The sequence below is a fragment of the Spermophilus citellus genome (assembly GCF_964194105.1).
Source record: "Spermophilus citellus genome assembly, chromosome: 12".
Lineage (NCBI taxonomy): Eukaryota > Metazoa > Chordata > Mammalia > Rodentia > Sciuridae > Spermophilus > Spermophilus citellus.
Window position 1 is genome coordinate 15,064,258 of NC_138198.1, and position 22,473 is coordinate 15,086,730.

At 41.8% G+C, this 22,473-nt stretch overlaps 1 protein-coding gene across 1 annotated transcript; it reads left to right on the forward strand.

Moving 5' to 3' along the window:
- The first annotated feature begins 581 nt into the window (after positions 1 to 581).
- NAPG (NSF attachment protein gamma) lies at positions 582 to 22,320 on the forward strand. The gene is made up of 12 exons (XM_081263729.1): positions 582 to 737; positions 4,002 to 4,069; positions 6,044 to 6,128; positions 6,844 to 6,861; positions 7,621 to 7,651; positions 9,893 to 10,002; positions 10,124 to 10,190; positions 10,449 to 10,519; positions 18,024 to 18,102; positions 19,756 to 19,835; positions 20,371 to 20,500; positions 21,532 to 22,320. The coding sequence occupies exons 1-12, from the start codon at positions 682 to 684 to the stop codon at positions 21,673 to 21,675; spliced, it is 939 nt and encodes a 312-aa protein (XP_081119855.1). The 5' UTR covers positions 582 to 681; the 3' UTR covers positions 21,676 to 22,320.
- Positions 22,321 to 22,473: the final 153 nt, after the last annotated feature.

Here is a 22,473-nt window from a genome sequence, read left to right on the forward strand (position 1 = left end):
CAGGAGCCAGGCAGAGGGTGAAGACCCGCAGGGCAGTGTCAGCACGTGGGAAGCTGGGTTTAAACACAGACCCCAGGCAGCAGAGAGAGAGAGAGAGGCTGCTAGGAAGGTGCTCCAGGACAAAGGGCATGCTTGAGAAATAGCAGGGCCAGTATGGCCAGGGCAGGAGGGGACAGGGCCAAGGCAAGGACAGGGTGGGGCCCATGGGAGGCCTGAGGCAGCTGGGTCTGGGGGCCAGCCTCTGGCTTTTACTCTCAGATGACAACTTGAGACTCACTGGAGCCACAAGTGAGTGATCCGGCATGTTCGGAAAGGGTCAGCTAGTTGCAAAGTTGAACAAATGCTATTCTAGCTGGGCTACCCACTGCAGTTGTGGGACACTGCAAGGCCTCCAGCTCTGTAGGGAACCCCAGCATTTTCACCGCACTAGAAGTCAGGCTCCCCGAGGCCCGGAGTGTGTCGGTCGCACCCCGGGTTTTCTGGGAGCTCGCTGAACACCCGCGAGGGCGCTCAGGCCCGCCCTGCTGTTGTGCGCCTGCGCGCAACGCCCTTCGCGGCGGCGGGTTTGAGCTCTGCGGCCGCCGTAGTGCTGGCTGCGCACTGTCCCGGCTACCCTCGCGGCTCCTCCAGCTCCGGAAGCTGCGGCGTCGCTGTGGGCGTAGGGGGATTCGCTCAGTGGAGATGGCGGCTCAGAAGATAAACGAGGGGCTGGAGCACCTGGCCAAGGCAGAGAAGTAGTGAGTGGCCCTCCGCGGGGCCCCGCCGTTCCCGCCTAGCCCGCGGCTCCCGCCCAGCCCGCGGTTTCCGCCCAGCCCGCGGCTAGCGGAGACGCCGCCGGCCAGCGCTGCCCGGGCTCCCGCGGGGACTCCGCGGGGTGGGAGGACGCGGCCTTCCCGGTCGGGAGGGAGGGTCCGTCCGTCCGTCCGTCCCAGTGACAGGGGCCCGTCTGTCCGCCCGGGTGACAGGAGTTCCTGGGTGGCAGGGGTCCCCGTCTGGGTGGGAGGAGGCCTTGTGGGTCCGTCTGGGTGGCAGGGAGACCTGTCTGTGGGGGAGAGAGGGCCGTGTCGGTCTGTCCGAGTGGCATTGGGTCCTGTCGGTCTGTCTGGGTGGCAGAGAGCTGTCATCGGCATGTGTGTTTCTGGGTGTGCAGTGGCGTCCCTGGTCTGCACCTCTCGCCTCTCCCCAACGATGACAGCAGACAGTATCCTTGGGAGAACAGCGTCACTCAGCGAGAGCTATTGCTCTGACAATCCCTTAGGGTGGGGGCCGGGCTGTGGGTTAACCTTGGGCTGCCCTAGTGAACCCTGTAGTCGCTGGCATGGGCACGCTGCTCAGGGATCCAGAACTGTGCTCCCTGGTCCTTTCCTAAGCTTGTTCTGTCACCTGGTCCTCAAATCCTTTTGGCCCCTTATGCACCCCCTACACTTTGGTTTATCTAGCAACCACCGATAATGAAGGGTCTGCCTTGTGCATCGTGCTAGGTGCTTCACATACATAATTTCACAGTCTGAGATTTCCACAACTTTCCAGATAGAGATTCTTGTTTTGCAGAAGAGGAAACACCTACAGAAAAGCCTCCTAGTGACTTGCCCCAGGGCTGCACAGGTGAAAGAGGCGGAGCCAGTTTTTAAACTGGAAAATTCAAGCATTGCTGCAGGGCAGTGTGTGGGGATGGGGAGTCTCTAGGTGCAGAGGTGGTCGGTCACAGTAGTATCGAATGGCAGTGGGAACTGACCACAACGTGTAATGAGAGTGGTGTATGTGGAGAGGATCATGATAAAGCTGTTAGCTGTGCTTGGGGAACAGGGAGAGATTTATTCTGCCTGGGGAAACTCCAGGAGGTTTCATAGAGATGGTTTCTGAGCAAGCCTTGGAAAGTAAGAAAGTCTTTAGAAAGCCCTGTGATAATGATTGTGTGCATAGGACGTACTGTGTCCACCAGCCTGAACACATGTTCAGGAAGCACCACAGGTAGTCTGGTTGCAGTGCCAGGGGATGAAATGGAGCAGAGAGTAGTTGGGGCCAGGCTAAAGAATGACCCTGAGCTTTAGCTTTTCTAGGCATGGAATAACCAGTGGATCTGGTTAGATTAGTATTAGTACCCATTAATTGTAACAGGTTAACTGTCACACTAAATGTTAGGTGCAGAACAGGCTGAACTATGTTATCTGCAGGGCAGGCTGAACAAATGTTAGCTGCAGGATGGCCCACGCACTCAAACCCCACTCTGTCTGGTCCTTTATCACCTGTTTGCCTCAAAGCTGAACATTCAACCCCCACTCAAGGCTGAACACTCAACCCCCCCCCCCCCTTGTGCCAACAAGGCAGCTTGCAGACCCAGAGGTCCCATTAGATTTGGGCTATTAAAAACTCCCTCCTGCTGGGCCCCCCTCTCTCTTGTTCTCTCTCTCTCTCTCTCTCTCTTGTTCTCTCTCTCTCTCTCTCTCTCTCTCTCTCTCTCTCTCTCCATCTCTCTGTCTCCCTTGCACGCATGTTCTCCCCCCCCCTTTCTCTTTCTCTCTTTTCTCCTCTGTTGCACTGCTGCAAAAAGATCTCTTGGTTGCTCTGAGTGTTGTGGTCACTTTCCTTTCACTAAATTAACCACAGGACTTTCTTTTTTTCTAATTAGTGGTGCTCAGCGAAATGCAGAGGGTCTTCAGTACTTTGCATGCATAGTACACTAGACATTTGAATGATTGTATCTTGTTTGTGGGGCTTACATTAATACTGAATATAATGAGTGCTTTGGGGTAGAGATGGAAGGTTGGGATTTTGCTGTATTGCCTATTTCCTCAATTTTGTGAATTAGAGTAGACATACTGTATGCAATTCAAGGATTTTATTTTTCTGAGCAATGAAATTATTTGTAAGCTTGAAAAATTGCTTATAAATTTTAATCTTGTTACAGCATATAGTCAAATAAGTTTTAAGTATGTTAAATAAGTATTTACCAGGTAAATAAGTGGCAATTAAAAGTTAGATTCTCTAAGCCTTTGGTGCAGCTGTCACTAAATGAAGGCTGTACTTCTGAGGGGCCTGAGAGTCTCCTTTTGGTTATTTTACTCCCCTGATCATATGAAGCTGGCACTGTTTATGTGTAAGGTTTAGAATTTCAATGAAACTTAGAATTTGAGATGGTGTTCAGCAATCATACACACCCCAGTGTGACAGCTCTGAGGTAGTTTAAAATTTAAGTCTGAAAATACTTTATGTATGAAATATGATATGTCAAGAGCATTGTAATGTTTTGAGCAACCAATAAAAAAAAACCAAACTATTTTAAAAAGGTAAGATAAGAACTCAAAATTTATTTTCTTTTGATTTGGCCTGTGAAGCCAGTTACCAGAATGGAAGGAAACTTCTCTTGGTCATCATGATGTCCTGCTTTTTCTGATTATCCTTCCTCTTTTTTGACAGCTGCTCTTCAGCCTTTTGGCTAACTCCCTGTTGTTTCTCTGAATGGGCATATACCTTTTTCTGTCTTCCTCTACAGTCTCCTGGGGGATCTTTCTGTGCCCTTGTGTGGCATATGCTTGATTTACGTGTGTTCTGTGCTGGCTGCTGAGCTGCTCAGGTCGCTATGCTGCTGGTACACTGCTTCAGGCTCAGTAATTGAGCACCTTGCAGCTTGTTAGACGGAGGATGGCTGCACTCACCCTTCTGTGGATCTGGGGTGAGATCAGTAATTTGTGTTCTTAGCCAGTTTCAAGGTTATGCTGATGTTTCTGGACTGGGGACCATGCATTAAGAAACCCTTCTGTATTTGGGTGTTCTATAGACATTTCAAATACAGGCTCACCATTTCTGCCACAGTGGGAGGTAGAGAGGTGAGGTCTGTCTGTTGTGGTAAGTTTGGATGGAGGTGAGCAAGATGGAGGGTTTGTACCTGATGGCCTCCCTTTATTGTTCTTTTTAGTGGTGCGCGGGGTTGTTGTAAGCAGAGTTCTATCCTACAAGTACAGTTGTAAACTTCTGTTTAATGTGTTTTTCTTTCATTCTAGCCTGAAAACTGGTTTTTTAAAATGGAAGCCAGACTATGACAGTGCTGCTTCTGAATATGGAAAAGCAGGTATTGGTGCCTGTCTTCCCATGGCTGCAATGTCCAGTCACCTTGTTTCAGCATATACTTACTTAGTGCTTCCTATAAGGCTTTAGTAGTTAAAAAACAAAACAAAACAAAACAAAAAAACAAAACACCTAAACAGACCAACTTAACAAACCATAGTATTTTTTTCTGTTCATGTGTGTTGAGTGCTGAGTTAGGGTCCCAGGCCTGTTCTTCAGGCCTGTTCTTCATGACAGCAGAGGTGGGTAGGGTTAGTGGTACCAGCTGCAGTTTTTTAGCCTTCTTTATATATTCAACTTCAGTTATTTGTATACAGTATTGTGTCCATAGTTTTGCCATGTTTTGCCATATTCCTCTATTATTGAATAAAGAATTTTCTTTTTAAAGTTTTTTTTTTTTTTTTTTTTTTTTTTTTGGTAACTTAGCCTCATTGGAAGTGGTCTGCAAATCGAATTTTTCCCTGTTATGTTTTTTTAATGAGCCTCACTTTGAGATACACTTAATATATTCATGAAGTGTTAAGCTACATACAGACACTAAGATATAAAAAGTCTGAAATATGCAACAGGAATTTGCTAGAAGTTTAGTGATTTTAGTTATGGAATGGTAGGCTGGCTTTCAGCATCTCTGTTATTTTACATATAAATAAAATTTTAAAGTTCCTCAAACACATTTTCATTGCATCTTAGTGATAGCCTGATCACGTCTGTGAGCCTGGCATAGAGACCATCTAGGTCAAGTGCTTGTGGGCAAGCTTTGGTTTATCACCAAAGAAGAGAAATCAGATACAAGGAAACTAGCAAGTATACCCTAGAGTTTATTTTTTTGTGTAAAATAAAAGCCAGCAAATGAGTGTTCAGCTCTTTGCTTTATTCAAAGCTCCAGCTTCATATGAAGTTCATGGACACCTAATGCAGGAGGCTTCTGAAATTGAGGCCATCCTTCTCTTTGAGGGAGTCTAACAGATTTATTTTTTATGCCCCACACACTGCTTTCAGAAATAAATCTCAAGTCAGATTTTCATGTTCATGTTATGTGTTTTGCATAACCCCTTTAACATAAAGGGGTTATGCAAAATACATTTAATCAGTAAAATTTTTAAAATGGAAAATGAGGGATGGGAGTAGTTTTAGGATCTAGTTTTCAGAATTTTATTTAAAAATTTCAAGAGTATTTTTAAGAAATAACAATAAATAACACTTTTCTTAAGTCTGTATGCTTTTACTTTGCGAGCAACTCTTGATAAGTTTTTCAACATTTGCTAAATTGCATTTTAGGAACTCTCCTAATTCTTTTGCACTGATGAGTACACTTTTAAAACAGTTGTCAGCATACTTCAGCTCTTTGATCAGTGAGCTGTCTTTTTGAAAGAGACCTAAACACGTATAAAGGATCTTTTAAAACAAACAAACAAACAAAAAAATATATATATATATTACATGTATGTTAATATACATGTATATATTACATTAATTAATAGGTCAACATGTAATTATGTATTATACACACACATATTTAGATATTTATTTAAAAATTGGGCCAAAAGGGAAGGTTTATTATAAAACTAATGTGTTTATTAGTATTCCATTTAGATGACTGATTGAGCTATAATGAAAGAGTGTTTTTCTCATGAAGTCTGAGGCTGAAGTAAGGTGCTGTCCTCACAATTGAAGAGCAGGCTGTTGTTACCTGGCACTGCTGGGAGCACTGCTGTAGCACTTGATAACATTGTCAGTAGTCAACAAGTTAAAGAAAATGTTTAGAAAATTCTTCTAAAATATTTATAATTAGAAAAGTTGTAAGGAAATTGCTGTACAATAAAGTATTTACAGGTTTATGAAACTTCCTAAGTATTTGAAATCAGAATATTTAATGATATTTATAAAATGCAGATTTTAGTAATGATTTGAGTTTTTTTTTTTTTTTTTTAAATAATGGAAGTAGAAAGTCTTTTTTTTCTCTCTCTCTCTGTTTCAGCTGTTGCTTTTAAAAATGCCAAACAGTTTGAGCAAGCAAAAGATGCCTGCCTGAGGGAAGCCGTTGCCCATGAAAATAACAGGGCGTATCTTTTTCAGCCTTTAAAAAGGAATTAAACGACTTCGTCGATTTTGACAGAAACTTATTTCCTGTTATAAAATTGCCTCATGTGAAGTAAAATACTTTTAAATTAGGAAATGATGAAAGATTCTGCATTTTTATTCCTCGAAGGAGCATTGTGGTAATGTTTCATTGTAAGATACACTTTTCAGGGATCTTCATTGGAAACTGGTTTTGCTTGATGGCTTTCCTTGTGACAGGGGAGGGAACTCTGTAGGCATGTGCTGATGAGTGAAGCATCTATTATAAAGAAATATCATTGAAAATGCGTAAACTCTTTATACAAATATTTTAAATGCAATTTTTGGTCAGCATTTATGGTAAGAGTTGTAAAGTAGTTTAAAACAATAACTCTTCCTAAGGTATTTTTAAATCTACCAATTAAAACATGTTTGTTTTACTTGCAAATTAGAGTCATAATAATTTTGCATTTTGGTAAAATTCTAGGTTAACATATAATAGAAATAGTTTAAAATCTATGGGGTGTTCTGTCAGTGTTTTTGTGAATCATGTAATTTTAGGAGACAGCAGCAGTCATTGTCTTGTTTGTTCTTACCTGTTTGTAGGATTTGTCTTTTGGAGCCAACTGGCAGTGATTTGGTTAACTTTTATATAGGAGGTCCTTGAAACTATTGATTGCCTCTTTTTTCCTTAATTTTGACATTGTTACATCCATTCAGTCTTTTTCATGCTGCCAAGTAAGTAAATTTTCCACATTTTTGTATATTTGCTAATTTTGTTTTAAATGTTGCTATTTTAGATAATAGACCAGCAAAGTTTTGCCATGTTATATTGTAAATAGTGAATTATTTTGAATTAATTTAACTAATTTAAATTTTAATAATTAATGCCTTTGCTTTAGTGTTCGACTTGATCTAAAAATGAAGTCACCCCTAACTAAAGGTGTTGAAATGAAATTCAGCATTATATCTTCAAGTTTGTTTTGTTATCCTATGAAAAAACAAGTGAATTAGGATCCTTTTCCCCTTTCCTGACAGGTTATAGTACCAATGGAAGGCATTGGTTATGTGTGTGTGTGTGTGTGTGTGTGTGTACACACACACACACACACACACACACACACACATATTCCTGCTTTTGTGGAGAGTATTTAGTGTTTTTTTTTTTTAAACTTAGGTTTAAGTTTGATTAAGTTTAACATTTAGCCTCTGATTCAAGCCCTTACTTAATTTTGCATCTACAAAATAAAATTTCTGCAACTCAAATGTAAGGCATTATTGCCCCTGAAAATTAAAAAAAAAAAAAAAAAAGAAGAAGAAGAAGAAAATGATGGTGCAGTGTATGTAACTGTAACCCCCACCTCGAGTGATAGGTCATGCCTCCACCAGGGCCAGCTTCCCTGGAGTCACTTCCCCACCAGCTGTACCTCCCTGCAGAGCTTCTCCTTGCCCTCCTTACACCAAGGTCTCATCAGAGAAACTGTGTTCTCTTTGCAGAGCTTATGAGCAAGCTGGCATGATGCTGAAGGTCAGTAATGTGTCAAACTGTTGTGTGGGTGAAGTGAATCATTCAGAGGGTGTTAAAGTGGAACTTATGTGGAGGTAGAGAAGGTTTCTTACTTACTGTAAAGCACAGATGCCAAGTTAAGATTTCCTGTCCAGGATAGCACTAACTGGACCCACAGGGCATGCTTGTGTATCATAAGGTAGGCAGTGTGAAATGCAAGCTGGATGGTCAGGTCCTGAGCTCTGTATTGCTCAGAAAGCAGCAGTGCGGGAAGTCTGCCTACATTGGAGAACTTAAGGACATCTTAATGTAGTAAAAATTTACAAGTATTTGTTTTCTGATTTCTCCTGGGCTATAGAAAGAAGAGATATTTGCTTATTTTATAAATGTCAGTTGGCAACAGAGAGAGCCACATACTCAGCAGTTTCTGCTTTCACTGATTCTTTTGGGATGAAATATTTTGACTAATGTACATATTTTTGCTGCTTAAAAGCAGGTTAGGAATTAATATCCTGTTGTGGTTGGGCAGGAAGTGTGACTCTCAAGGTATGCCAGGTAGCAAGTGAGGTGAAATGTTTTTCTTTCCAGTTTTATGTGTTTTCAAATATGGTAGAGTTATTTTGAATTATTTAATGTTCCTAAAACTTTGTTTTAAAAACTTACACTTTAATAAAGCTTTTGTTTTCTCTGACGTTTATAGTGTTAACTTACTGATTTTTTTTCAGTGAATGCTTGCTGATTCTAGCACATTAGAAACATTGGAAAGAATAAAGAATGTTAATAAAAACTATTAGCATGTTTAGTTTAAAGTTTTTTATACTCTTTGGCCCAGAAATTCCAGTTCTGTGCATCTATTATAAAGAAATATCAAATATTTAGGCCCAAGAATTTTATTGAAAAAATTGGTAATTATGTAGGTTTTTAATAATAGGAAAGTGTTTAAATTATGCTGCTTCCTCATTATAAATTGTTCTTTGGCCATAGAAATAAAGCTTTTCTTACTAAACATGCAACTAGTTGCTATTTGGTGATGGAAGTCAGGTTATTAGACTTAGCAACTAGAATTTCTCTTACAGCCGCAGCAGCCAGGGACCTGTTGTGACCTCCCATTTGTTTCCCCAAGAACGAGGAAGCTCCCAGGTGGCGGTCTGCAATGTGGGTGCACTGTGCCTGCTGTTAGGGTGTCCTGTCCTGGTGCAGCAGTGGTGGAGCACTGTGTTCTCACAGCACAGCTGTGCTGAGCTGCCCTCTGTGTCCACGCTGTTCAAGCATTGTTTCTGATGTTCAGGTGTCCTTTTAATTTGAGGACTGGAAAGGTGCTACTTTGAAGAAAAGGTTAATGGATAGGACAACAGATGAGTGAAGATGCTCTCTGGCAGGGTCTTGTGCTTGAATTAAATGTCTTTGGACATCACTGGGCAGCATTAGGAGGCCTGACGTACAGAGTCCACAGTTGATCCTATGGGCTGTCATATCCACCAGTGTGTTGCGGACCTTTTCACTTATCTTCCAGCAAGGCTAAGGGAGTGGCAGTTTGTGGACAGAGGCCCTCTGGTTCCGTCATTTTGTTATTGTTAGATTTCATATCCTGCTGCTCTATAGTGGGCAGTAAAATTGCTAAGTCACATGAGCCACTGAAAACTGGCTACTTGTGGTGAATGGACACAGGGGAATAACTGAAATGGATGCGGTAGCCTGGGCCTCGGGGCAGGAGGAGGGGGCTTGTTCCTGCAACAGGGACAGCTGTTGCCCAGCCCTGGCTTTTTATTGTCATGTGGGACAGCAAACATGCCATTGCCATAGCCTTTAATATTTTTTTAAGGAAGCCATAAAAACAAAATTTTTATAAACATATCTGATTTTAAAATACTTCATGGTTCAAATAAAACACACTTGGAAATGAGCTATCAGTTTGTGATCTTTGGCATAGGGCTTACTTATAGAGTTACTCAGTAAAAGTTTAAAGAATTGTGATGTCTAGAAAAGAATAGAGAGCAAGTTTTTTTGTTTCTTCAGTTTGTATAGTTCTTCTGAAAGTCTGTGAGTTTTGATGAACTGAATGTAGAACTTGTACTTTTTGGCTTGGTTAACTGAAGCTTCATGGGATATAACCACATAAAGACCCTCCATTTCCAATATGCTTATTGTATGTTTTTGAGTCATTTACTCTCATGAAATAGGAATAAGATAACTGAATTTGATGGTTAACTCTGAGTTCCTTCAGTGGCTGTTTTCTGACTGTGCTGCGTGCTTTGCCCACAGGAGATGCAGAAGCTTCCAGAGGCAGTCCATCTGATTGAGAAGGCCAGCATGATGTACCTGGAGAACGGCACGCCGGACACCGCAGCCATGGCCCTGGAGCGAGCTGGCAAGTGAGTGTGCAGAGCTCTCGTGGGAAACACTGCTCTGCAGAGACTCTTCTGTTTTACTAAAGTCCATTGGAAAACAAATTCTATTTTTTTCATATAAGTCAAATTCTTTTGTCTCATTTAGGCTTATAGAAAATGTAGATCCAGAAAAGGCTGTACAGTTATATCAGCAGACAGCTAACGTGTTTGAAGTAAGTTTGACTTTTATTTTTCATTAATTAGAATGTTTAGATTTATAACATAGGAAAACGAAAATGAACTGGCTGCCATTTAAAGCTTTTCCAAGCCTACAACCAAACTCTGTTCCCTTTCTCTGTTGGAGAGTAGTGAAGTAGACTACCCACTTTAGTACCCTCAGTCCAGTGCTGGTACTTTAGGAAATTGTTATTGAGGGGTAAATTTCTACATCAAAGCCACCAATCTCCCTTGTCTTTGATATCTGTCTTCAGAATGAGGAGCGCCTCCGGCAGGCTGTTGAACTGTTGGGAAAAGCCTCAAGACTGCTAGTACGAGGACGCAGGTACATCTTTGAAAACTCTTCCGTGTCTGTTTGTGCTTTGAATCTGCACTTGGGACTGTGCATGATTTAGGGCAAAGACACACCAGACTGCCAAGTAGAAAACCTGACATCTAAGTTATCGTAGGCCCTTTGAATTCAGTCTTAAAAGACCTGTGTTGCTGAAGTGTAATGCCAGGTTTGTCATTCACCATGCTCTGCATAACTATGGGGTGGCTCTTGGTCTATTATTTGGTTGTATTTTATGTTTTTCTCATCAGAAAAAATATGTATATTCCATAAATGACAAAAGTTCCTTAAATGCTAACCCACAAAAGTAGTTTCTTGATTGTCAGGTTGTGTCATTATTTCCTAAACGTAAGACCTGGGGCATAGACCCCTGGAGATGAACAAGGTGTCGGGACAGTTTCCTATCATGTACAAATAATTTCTGTGGAGTTTACATTTTGTTTTGTTTTGTTTTATTTGGATCTCACTGTTTTTTTTTTTTTTGTTGTTGTTTGTTTGTTTTTTTGTTTTTTTGGAATTACAAGAAGATAAAAACACTATCAGGCTGGGGTTGTGGCTCAGTGGTAGAGTACTTGCCTAGCATGGGTGAGGCACTGAGTTCAAGTCTCAGCAGTGCATTTAAACAAATAAATTAATTAAATAAATGTCTATTGACCATTAAAAAAAAAAGTGTTTTTAATTAAAAAAATAATATCCAGCAAAGCTAGATACTTTTTTTTTTTTTTTAGGAGTAGTAAGAATTACCTGATGGGAAAGTTGAAGTCATCTGTGTTTTATTATAAGTTGTGAATAATTTTTTTAGATATACATGAAAATATATGGCTTTATATGACAGTTCCATGAACTGTTAGTGAAGTTGATCAACTTTTTTGACTAAGAACTTACATAAATGCACAGTATTTCTCTTGCCTCTTTTGCTAAGTAGTTATAAGACAACAGAAATGCTATTTTTGTGCCAAGAAATAAATAATCCCTAGTGAAAAATGTGGCTTTTGTAGTTAAACGTGTGAGACGCTCTCGATCCTTTGATAGAATCTGGACACTGTGGCCACAGACTATTTTGAGGTAATCTATTTAATTAATCACATAGACTGTGATAGACTGTGATAAGCTCATGCTTATAGATGACACAGATCCATGTGGTCTCCCTGGCATTTTCTGTTTGCTTGACATATTGCCCAGACTTAGCATGGCAGAGCTGTGCTCACTGAGTCTGTGGGCCAGTGGTCTGGATCCCTGGGGGGTCTGTGCTACGTGTTCCACCAGGCTGGAGGCAGGTGTGGCCTTTACCTCATTTGAGGCTCAGGTCCTTCCATGCTCACTGGTTGTTGGCAGGATTCCTTCCCTTGCATCATGTTCCCTGTTCTCTAGTCACTTGTTGACCAGGGACTACTCTGGACTCGAGTCCACCTTCAGTGCCTTGGTTTGTCCCCCATAGACAGTTTGCATTGTGTAGTTTGCTGCTGATCCTTCCTTCAGGCAGGGCCCAGGCCCTCTAGGGCTCACCCAGCAAGCTCAGGCCTGCAGACAGACCACTCGCTCTGTTAGCCAGTCAGTCTCACATAACAGGACTGAGGCCCCCTCATATTCAGAGGCCATGTGCACACCCAAGAGGGATCACTCAGGGAATATGTATGAGGAGCAAGAGCCCTGGGGGCCGTCGTAGCATTCTGACGTTCACCCCCACCCACGCTAACTTATAAACAGGCCTATTTCCAAAAAGTCATCAATTCAAAATGCGTTTCTCTAGCATTGTGTTATAAGGTACTGGTAGCCAGGTCGTAGCTCACAGAAATTTGGGGTGACTCATATCATGTAGAGCAGTAATGCCAGCATCCAAGCCACTATGTGTATATGCAGTTGTGTTTTTTTCAGTGCATTGTGGTTACACAGAATAGTGGGGTTCATCTTGATATATTCATAGATGTATATAACATAGTTTTCTCCATTTCAGCCTCTTCCCTTCTCCTACATACCCTTCCTCTACTCTGTTGATCTTCCTTCTATTTATTTACTTATTTTTAAATTGATGCTTATAGTTATATATAAAGTTGGAATGCATCGTGGTACATTCATACATGCACCTGATATACTTTGGTCAGTTTCAGTCCCCAGTTCTTCCCCTTTCTGTTCCTTCCTCTTTTCTCCTTGCTCCCCTGCTCCTACTGTACTGATTCAGTCTGTTTTCATGAGAACCCCTTTTATAAATTCCTATAGTGCAAGAATTAAAACCAAGAATCAATAAATGGGATGGATTCAAACTCAAAAGCTTCTTCTCAGCAAAAGGAACAATCAGTGAGGTGAATAGAGAGTCTCAGAATGGGAGCAAATCTTTACCACAAGCATATCAGACAGAGCACTAATCTCTAGGATATATAAAGTACTCAAAAACCTTAACACCAAAAAAATAAAAAAAGACCCAATCAATAAATGTGCTAAGGAACTGAACAGACACTTCTCAGAAGAGGATATACAATCAATCAACAAACATATGAAAATTGTTCAACATCTCTAGCAATTAGAGAGATGCAGATCGAAACTTCTCCAAGATTTCATCTCATACCAGTCAGAATGGCAGCTATTAAGAATACAAACAATAAGTGTTGGTGAGAATATGGGGGGAAAGGTACACTCATACACTGCTGGTGGGACTGCAAATTGGTGCAGCCAATATGGAAAGCAGAAGGGAGATTCCTTGGAAAACTGGGAATGGAACTACCATGTGACCCAGCTATCCCACTCCTTGGCTTATACCCAAAGGGCTTAACAACAGCATACTACAGGGACACAGCCACATCAATGTTTATAGAGCACAATTCATAATAGCTAAACTGAGGAACCAACCCAGATGCCCTTCAGTAGATGAGTAGATAAAGAAACTTTGGCATATATACACAATTGACTATTACTCAGCATTAAAAGAGAATAAAATCATGGCATTTGCAGGTAAATGGATGGAGTTGGAGAAGAAAATGCTAAGTGAAGTTAGCCAATCCCAAAAAACCAAAGGTCAAATATTTTCTTTGATATGAGGAGAGGATGCTGACTCATAATAGCAATGGAGAGGGAGCATGGGAGGAATGGAGGAACTTCAGGGCAAAGAGGAGGGAGGGGAAGGAAGGGGGCAGGGGGTAGAAATGACGGTAGAATGAGTTAGCATCATTACCCTAAGTACATGTATGAAGACACGAATGGTGTGAGAATACCTTGTGTACAGTGACTTGAAAAATTGTGCTCTATATGTGTAATATGAAATGAATTGCAATCTGCCATTGTGTATAACTAATTAGAATAAATAAATATTACATATATATACATATGTGTATCTATATATGTATAGATCGATAGGTACATATATATATATATATATATATAATTATTCTAATACACACACACACACACACACACACATATCTATAAATTCTTTTTTCTCTTCAGCTTCTGCATGTGAGAGAAGACATTTAGCCCTTGACTTTCTGAGTCTGGCTTATTTTACTTGGCATGATGTTCTCCAGTTCTATCCAATTACCAGCAGATGACATAAATTTCATTCTTTATGGCTGAGTAGAACTGCCGAGTTTATATATACCACGTTTTCCTTATCCACAGTCTATTGATTGGCAGCTGGGCTGGTTCCATAACTGGTTTTCTTGACTTGCCAGCTATAAACATTGGTTTGCATGTGTCACTATAGTATGCTGATTTTAGCTCTCTCAGATAAATACCAAGGAGTGGAGTAGTTGATTCATACAGTGGTCTGTTCCTAGTATTTAAATGTCCGTACTGCTTCCCAAAGTGACGTACTGGTTTGTAGTCCCATCAACAATCTGTCAGTGTACCTTTTCCTCACCAGCAGTATTGTTATTTGTGTTCTTGAGGTTGCCATTCTAACTGGAGTAAGATGAAATCTCAGTGTAGGCTTGGTTTGCATCTCTCTGATTGCTAAGGGTGTTAAAACATTTTTAAATATATTTTGGCTAATTGCATTTTAACCTTTTGAGAAATGTTTTCTTTTGGATCTTTTTCCCATTGATTGATTCTTAAGATATTTTGGTGTTTTGTTTTTTAAGTTCTTTATATATTCTGATCACTAATCTCCTGTGATAAGAGTAGCTAGCAAAGACTTTCTGCCATTCTGTGGGTCCTCTTTTCACAGCCTTGTTTTCTTTGCTGTGCTGAAGCTTTCTAATTTAATGCTGTCCCACCTAGTGGTGTTTGGTTTTATTTCTTGAACTTAAGGAGTCTTATTAAGGAAGTTGGTGCATGTGTCAGGATTGTTGCCCCTATAGTTTCTCTGAGCAGTTTCACTGTGTGTGGTGTAATTCCTAGATCTCTGACTCACTTTGGGCTGATTTTTGTGCGGGGTGAGGACAGGGACTGTTTTCTTCTTCTATGTATGGGTAGCCAGCTTTCACAGCACCATTTGTCAGAAAGGCTATTTTTTTCTTCAACATGTTTCTGATGTGTTTGTCAAGGATCAGATGACTGTGGATCTGTCTGTGTATCTTCTCTTCCCACTGGTTTTCACATCTGTCTTTATGCCACACTGTGCTGTTCTTGTTACTGTGCTCCATGGTACACTTGGAGACCAGGTGTTATGACTGATTCCTCCAGCCTCACTGGTGTTGCTCAGATTGCTCAGCTGTTCTGGGTCTTTTATTCTTCCAGTTCTGTGAAGAATGTCACTGTTAATATGGTCATTTCGATGATATTGATTTACTGTCAAGCCATAAATAAACATGGTAGGTCTTTTCATCTTCTAAGATCGTCTTTAATTTCTTTCTTCAGCAGTGTTCTGTAATTTTCATTGTATGGATCTTGCACCTCCAGATTTTATTCTAAAGTTGAGTTGTTTTTGTGGGGTGTGTTGTTTGTTTCTGTTTTTTTTTTTTTTTTTTTTAGGTTATTGAAGATGGGAGTTTTTTTTGTTTTTTCTTTATGTCTCTGCAGATTCATCAGTGGAGAACAGAAAAGTTATTGATTTATGTATGTTGATCTTGTATCCTGCTACTTTGCCAAATCTGTTTTAGCTCTGCAAGTCTTCTGGTGGAGTTTTTGGGGTCTCCCAACCATAGAGTCATGTCATCAGCAAATAGACATCGTTTGACTTCTTTTTCCTAAATAGTATCCCTTTAATTTCCTTTTGTTTGATGTTCTGGGTAGAGTTTTGAGATCTGTACTGAGTAGAAGTGGTGAGAGTGAACATCTTTGTCCTGATTTTAAAGGAAATGCTTTCAGTTTTTGTCTTTTCAGAATGACGCTGGCTTTGGGTTTTTCATGTACAACCTTTGTAACATTGAGGTAAATTCCTTCTGCCCCTAGTTTCTCCAGAGTTTTTAACATGAGTGAATTCTGGATTTTGTCAGTGGCTCTTTCTGCATCTATTGAGATGGTCATATGATTCTTGTTCTTGGTCCTATTTAAGTGATGAATTACATTTATTAATTTGCATATGTTGAACCAGCCATGCGTGCATCTCTGGGGTGAAACCCACTTGATCAAGGTGTTTTTTTCTAATTATTTTATTAAGGATTTTTCCATCTCTATTCATCATGGATTTGGGTCTATAGTTTTCTTTCTTGCTGTGTCTTTGTGTGGTTTTTTGGTATCAGGCTGATGCTGGCTTTATAGAATTGAGTTTAGAAGTGTCTCTTCCTTTTCTAGTTCATGGAATTGTTTGAGGAGGATTCATACTAGTTCTTTGCAGATCTGGTAGATTCTGCTGAGGTTCTGTCTGGCCTCCTGTGCTTTTCTCTGTTGGGAGGCCTTTTATCACTGCTGTCATCTCATTGCTTGGTACTGGTCTGTTTGTGTTTTCTGTATCTTGGTTCGGTTTGGGTAAGGTTATATGGAATTTGTCAGTATCTTCTAGTTTGCCTGTTTGGTAAGATATAAATTTTCAAAGTATCTCCTAATGATTTCAGAAATGTCTCTGGTGATCTCCTTTTTTATCTCTAATTTTGTTGATTTGGGTCTTCTCTTTCATTCTTTTAGTGAGTTTGGCTAGTTATTTATCAGTCTTGTTTCTTTTCTTTTAATATTTATTTTTTAGTTGCAGTTGGACACAATACCTTTATTGTATCTATTCATTTTTATATGGTGCTGAGGATTGAACCCAGGGCCTCACACATGCTAGGTAAGGGCTCTACCACTGAGCAACAACCCCAACCCAATCTCCCAATCTTGTTTATCTTTTCAAAGATCTTTTGTATTTTTAAAATACTCTTATTTCATTAATTTTAGCTCTGATCTTAATTTTTTCCTGTCTTCTACTGATTTTGGAATTAGTTTGTTCCTATTCTTCTAGGGCCTTGAGATATATAGCATTAGATTGTTTATTTGGGACCTTTCTGTGTTTTTAATGAAGCCACTTTCTATGAGTAACATCTTAATATTGTCCCAGAGGTTTTGGTGTATTGGATCATTATTCTTGTTTGATTCTAGGGCTTTTTAAGTATTTCTTCTCTCATTTCTTCAATGATCCATTCATCATTTGAAGAGTATTGTTTAATTTCCATTTGTTTATGTGATTTCTATAAATTTTCTTACTGTTGATTTCTAATTTCAATCTATTATCTAATAAAATGTATGGAAAATACTGATTTTTTTATTTGCTAAGACTTGTATGCAACTATTTTTTAAAGATGATAAACATGCAGAGAAACAGAGCACATCGTGCAACTTGTTCCATGTGGCATTACTTTACTCTGGGTCACATCACCTCTTCTCCTTCTGTGTTCTAACAGTGCAGCTTCTTGTGCTGTTTGGTTACTGGGTTGTGTCAGCTCCCAGGGCCACGTCCCTGGGCCATGTCCAGACTGTTGGTGGGTTTGAGAGAAATAGGAAGAAAGCAGGTGGCGCCAGACATGAGTGAGGTGCTAGTCAGGGAGGCCTGAGATTCAGAGTGTGAAGGAACTTCACAGGGAGATGGGCAGCCAGTCGGGGTGTGATGGAGTTAAGGCTGGGGAGTGAGAAAGGAGTGGGAAGATGTTTCAGCCAATCCCCTTCCTCTTATCTTTCTACTCTGACCTTGGTGGGATGAAGAAAAGAGAATGGGTGAGGGTAGATAGAAAAGATGAGTGTCAAAGGTGAAAGGTGCAGGGTTTGGCTCACGGGGGCCCGTGGCGTAGCAGGGAGGCCTGGGAGGGAGGAGGGCGCACTCAGGGAAAGGAGTCAGGCGCAGAAGTCGGGGTTTGTCTCATACTGTTCTCGGAGCAGTTGGTGGGATTTGTCAGACACTGACGATGGTCCCTGCCACATTCGAGCTCTCCGTTTGAGCTGACTCAGTTCCTTTGCCTGGGGTGTCAGCTTGATGCCTAGGAGGGGAGAGCAGGCCCTGAGGCCAGGTGAGCAGAGCTGCTGCGAACAGCCTACGGAGCACTTGGTGAAACACCTGTCTTTGTTGTTTCTCTACAGTCTGTGACATCAGATACATCTCGGGTGACCTCTGCTACAGATCACTCAACCCTGCCTTGACATTTCTTCGTTTTGTCTTCAGGTTCGATGAGGCGGCACTCTCTATTCAGAAAGAAAAAAATATTTATAAGGAAATTGAGAATTACCCAACTTGTTATAAGGTATTCTTGAAATGGCTTGTTTTTGGCTTTACATTAGTTAATTTTCCATATTGGTATAAATGAGAATAAGCAAGGGTTCTGTGGATATTTGTGTTTCTGTAAAATAATACTTCATGGGCTATTTCTCTGACCTATCTTGCTGATACAACTAAAACTGCCAAATAAAATACAGAAAGCCACCACCCATGGACCCTGAAAGTGAAGAAGAACAGGTGGAGGGAGTAGCAAGCAGTGTAGGGTTTCTGTTGCCTGTTGGAGTGTTTCCCTGAGAATCCCTGTCACGTGGAAGGGCTCAGGCTGCAGCAGCAGAAAGCTCAAAGGAAACCCCATCCTCTGGGCAGAGGAGCTGGGAGAGAGGCCCTGCTGTTTCCCTCTTCCCCCTTGGCCTGGCTTAGGGTTGAGCTCTAGTTATAGAGCTAAGCTAGGATGGTTCAGAGGAGCCAAGAGAGAGCATGGGAAGGGACTCCCTGTACACACAGCCCCCCACGTCTCAGCTCTGCCTGTGCAGGCAGACCAGAGCATTGGTGCCCAGTCTAGAACTGCAGGACAGCTTCAGCACTGTCCAGGTCTCCCCTACCCGTGAAGAGCTCATTTGTGGGACAGTCCAGAAGCAGCTGAAGGACAGCAAAGGATCAGAGCTATGACTGGAAGTGCTGCCCACCAAAGCCAGCCCCATTAGTAGTCTGAGCTTGAGATGACTGATTACCCGCTAAAAACATCCGCATTCCTGAGAAATCCGTCAGTCTATGCAGTTTGACCTTCTCAAGCACCCAGGGTACAGTCCAGAATTACTCATCATATAAAACCAGGAAAAAGAGCAGCTTTAAGAAAAGAGAACTGCACCAACCCTAGCGTGACCCAGCTGGTGGAATTCCCACATACACACTTGGTTACACCTGCTCCACGAAGAAAGGGTGAACATAGTGGGAAGGAATGGAAAAGAGGACCTGTTATTTTTTATAGAAAAAATTTAATATCATAGAAAACTATAGAAATGAAGTAAGTGGGAATTTTAGGACTAAATGAAATACTAGGTGAGCTTAATCTTATAATGGAGATGACAAAAGAAAGACTCATCAGTTTGAAGTTAGAACAGTAAGAGTGGAGATGGTGAAGACCTGAAAGCACTCTACGGAGAGCTGTTCCCACTCCTGTCAGCCGCTTCCTGGTCTCGCCACTCCTTCTGTTGTTGATTCACGTCATTGTTCCTGTTACTTCAAGTTTCCATTCATACTCTTTACAGGTATCTTGTTAAGAATTTCAGAGGGTACTTATAGAGCTATGGATCCTTCCTCTTCTTTTTGATTCCCTTTTTAAGATCATAGAGATATTTGAAAGACACTCTGTTTCAAGCATGTGCTGATTATGTTCTCAGATTTTATGGTCCCCAGACCTGGGAGCAGGTTGGGAATGGCAGCAGCATCTCAGGCTGGTCTTGGGCCTGCTCAGCACAGTCCCTGGGTGGTTTATGCACACATCCGTGTTGGAGAGTTACTGTTGTAGGGTATCTTTTCTCAGATGTCCTGTAGAAGCAACTGCAAAATTTATACATCTGTATATAAACCCAAACTCTTAAATTCCAGGTGTTTTAAATGCTTCCAGGAAATTAATGAAGTAGTTGTCAATTTGGTCCATGATTTTCTTTCATTTTAGAAAACAATTGCTCAAGTCTTGGTTCACCTGCACAGAAACGACTATGTGGCTGCAGAGAGGTGTGTCAGGGAGAGCTACAGGTAAGGCACAGGCTCACTCCTCTTACCTACAGTGCTGCTATTTCTGTTCCTTAAGCCAGGCTTGCTGCTTGGCCATGAACCATTTTTTATAAATGGAATAGGAGCACTCAATTTTGGTTTTTAAAGATTTTTAGTTTTACAAGGTGTTTTCTTGCCTGTCGTCCCCCCGCCCGCCCCCTGTGAGTCTGCGTGGAGTGAATGACTTGTCATTTTGTTCTATTCAACTTCAAAGAAATAAGGGACACAACAACCAAAAAAAAAGAAGAAGAAGAAAGGAAAGTGCTCAGATTGTGTGTTGCAAGGTTAGAAGGAGGTTCTTGTGCTGGTATCTGCTCAGTAGTAAGGTCTGGGCTCACTGGTTCTTTGAGCAGGCTGTGCCTGTGCCCTGCAGGGTGTGAGCAACATACTTGTTCTCACCTAGCGGGCACCAGTAGCCTCGCTCACCCTGGTGACAGTCCCGGTGGCTGCAGACTACGGGCTTGTGCTGGGGCGCAATGCCCCTAGGGAAACTGACGTGTGCCCTGTCTTGCTCTAGCATACCTGGCTTCAGCGGCAGCGAGGACTGTGCCGCCCTGGAGCAGCTGCTGGAGGGCTACGATCAGCAGGACCAGGACCAGGTGTCGGAGGTCTGCAGCTCTCCGCTCTTCAAGTACATGGACAATGATGTGAGTGCCCCGGCCGGCCTGCCCCTGCGCTCCTGGGGGCACCTAGGCCAGCCTGCCCCTCTACTCCTGGGAGCCCCGGGCCAGCCTGCCCCTCTGCTCCTGGGGGACCCTGGGCCAGCCTGCCCCTCTGCTCTTGGGAGGCAGCTGTCTCCTGCCTCATCGCACTCCGAGGAGCTGGCCCGTGCCATTGCATTTCCCTATAGGTCTGGGGAGTCTGGAGGTCAGCTGCCTGGGTTACGGCCGTTTAATACCCATCTAACCATGTTAACCACATGCACACTTTGTAACCCAGCCTCGCTTCTCACCTTGTCCTTCCATCTGCTGTCCTCTGTCAGTTTCCCAATGTAATAAGCTGCTTTTAGGTGCCCTGTCAGAAGAGGCCCATCATGAAATGGCTCTTGCAGCCCATGAACATCTTTGAGGCCAGCTGTGTGAAGCAGGTTGTTAGTGGGCCATCTCTAAGCCTCAGGGATCTCAGCTATCAAACAGCTGTGAAGAATGCTCCAGTCACTATGGGGACAGCCTCGCGTGACGCCTTTCACACACAAGCTGTGGCTATCCGTGGCTTGTTCTTGTTTCCCTTCTTCAGTAGGTTTGTGAGTGCCCATTTATTTGATCTGATAACTTTGGAATTCAATCATTTAAAGACCTTTAATTTTTTAAAAAAATGATACATGTGTAGAAGCCAGTTTTTTCTAGGTAAATTCTTACGTGTGCTTTCATAAATTTATAATATTTAACACAGTTTGCCCCCAGCTCACACTCTGATTTATTCAGGCGAGCTGTACTTCATAGGTACTAGGAGGAGTACCTAACTCTGCATGTCCACATTATCTCAGATTTCCAAGTGTGACAGGGAGCTGATATTTTTGCAGCTGTCGCATGTTGATCATGAAACATCTGATGGCAGCATCGTGTGCTTTCTATCTCATGGTGGTCTTGGTGTTCTGGAGGGGAGTTAACTGTTGTTGAGACAGCGTGTGTCGGGATTCTGGTTCTCCAGCTCTAAGATCATGCTTTGCCATTAACAGTACGCTAAGCTGGGACTGAGCTTGGTAGTTCCAGGAGGGGGGATCAAGAAGAAAGCGCCAGCAACTCCACAGGCCAAGCCTGACGGCGTCAGCACGGCAGCTGCCGAGGAGGAGGAGGATGAGTATTCAGGAGGACTCTGCTAGCCCTGCACCTGCGGAAGGAGCGTGAAGGAGGAGGAGGAGGAGGAGGATCCCTGGCACGCATGTTCATGGACCTGGGGCTGGCTTGGGGGCACCTGTACTCCAGTGAAGTCAGGATTTTGAATGCTAACAAAGGTGGAATTTTAGTTACCATTTTCCTGAATCAGCTAATTCCCCTGTGAAGCATTGTAAGAGCAAGAATTAGCTGAAACTATACTGTCACACATTAATACAGTTGATTTCAAAATTTTCAAGCTAAATTCTAGACAAATTATCCTAAACCAAAGGAGAAATAGGCATATTATTCTTTCTTGGGTTCTTATAATTTATTGTTAGAACATTTTCTTTGCATTTTATTTAATATTGCTGCTAAAAGTGATGTTTACTGGTAGAATGATCATTTTGAAACTTTTTTTGTTTTGTAGAAGAAATTTTTCTCCCATGATATTAGATATCTTTAAAGAGACAGGGGTTGATACTGAAATGATTTTGAGGCTCACAATATTATTTAGCCCAGTAAAAGATGCATTTAAGCTTTTAAATGTGATTTTACCAAATTCTAAAGGTAGCCTGTTAAAATGATACTGTAAATGTCTCTAGTTCTTTATGAAGTGTGGGTGTTTCTTCCATCAAAAAAGAAAAAAACAATACAGTGTGATTGTAACCCTACCTGAGTCTTAACCAGGAGCAGCCAGTGGAGACCTTTCTGTGCATTAAGACAGAGGCCCTGTTTCCATCAGTCTGCACCCAAGGCTGCTTCTCCCTGAAGGGATGATCTCTTGCTCATTTAGAGGTGCCACT

Coding starts and splice junctions, on each gene's coding strand:
- NAPG (XM_081263729.1), top strand. CDS start 682: ATGGCGGCTCAGAAGATAAACGAGGGGCTGGAGCACCTGGCCAAGGCA. Junction 10,003..10,123: donor GCCCTGGAGCGAGCTGGCAA/GTGAGTGTGCAG, acceptor TGTCTCATTTAG/GCTTATAGAAAATGTAGATC. Junction 20,501..21,531: donor TCAAGTACATGGACAATGAT/GTGAGTGCCCCG, acceptor TGCCATTAACAG/TACGCTAAGCTGGGACTGAG.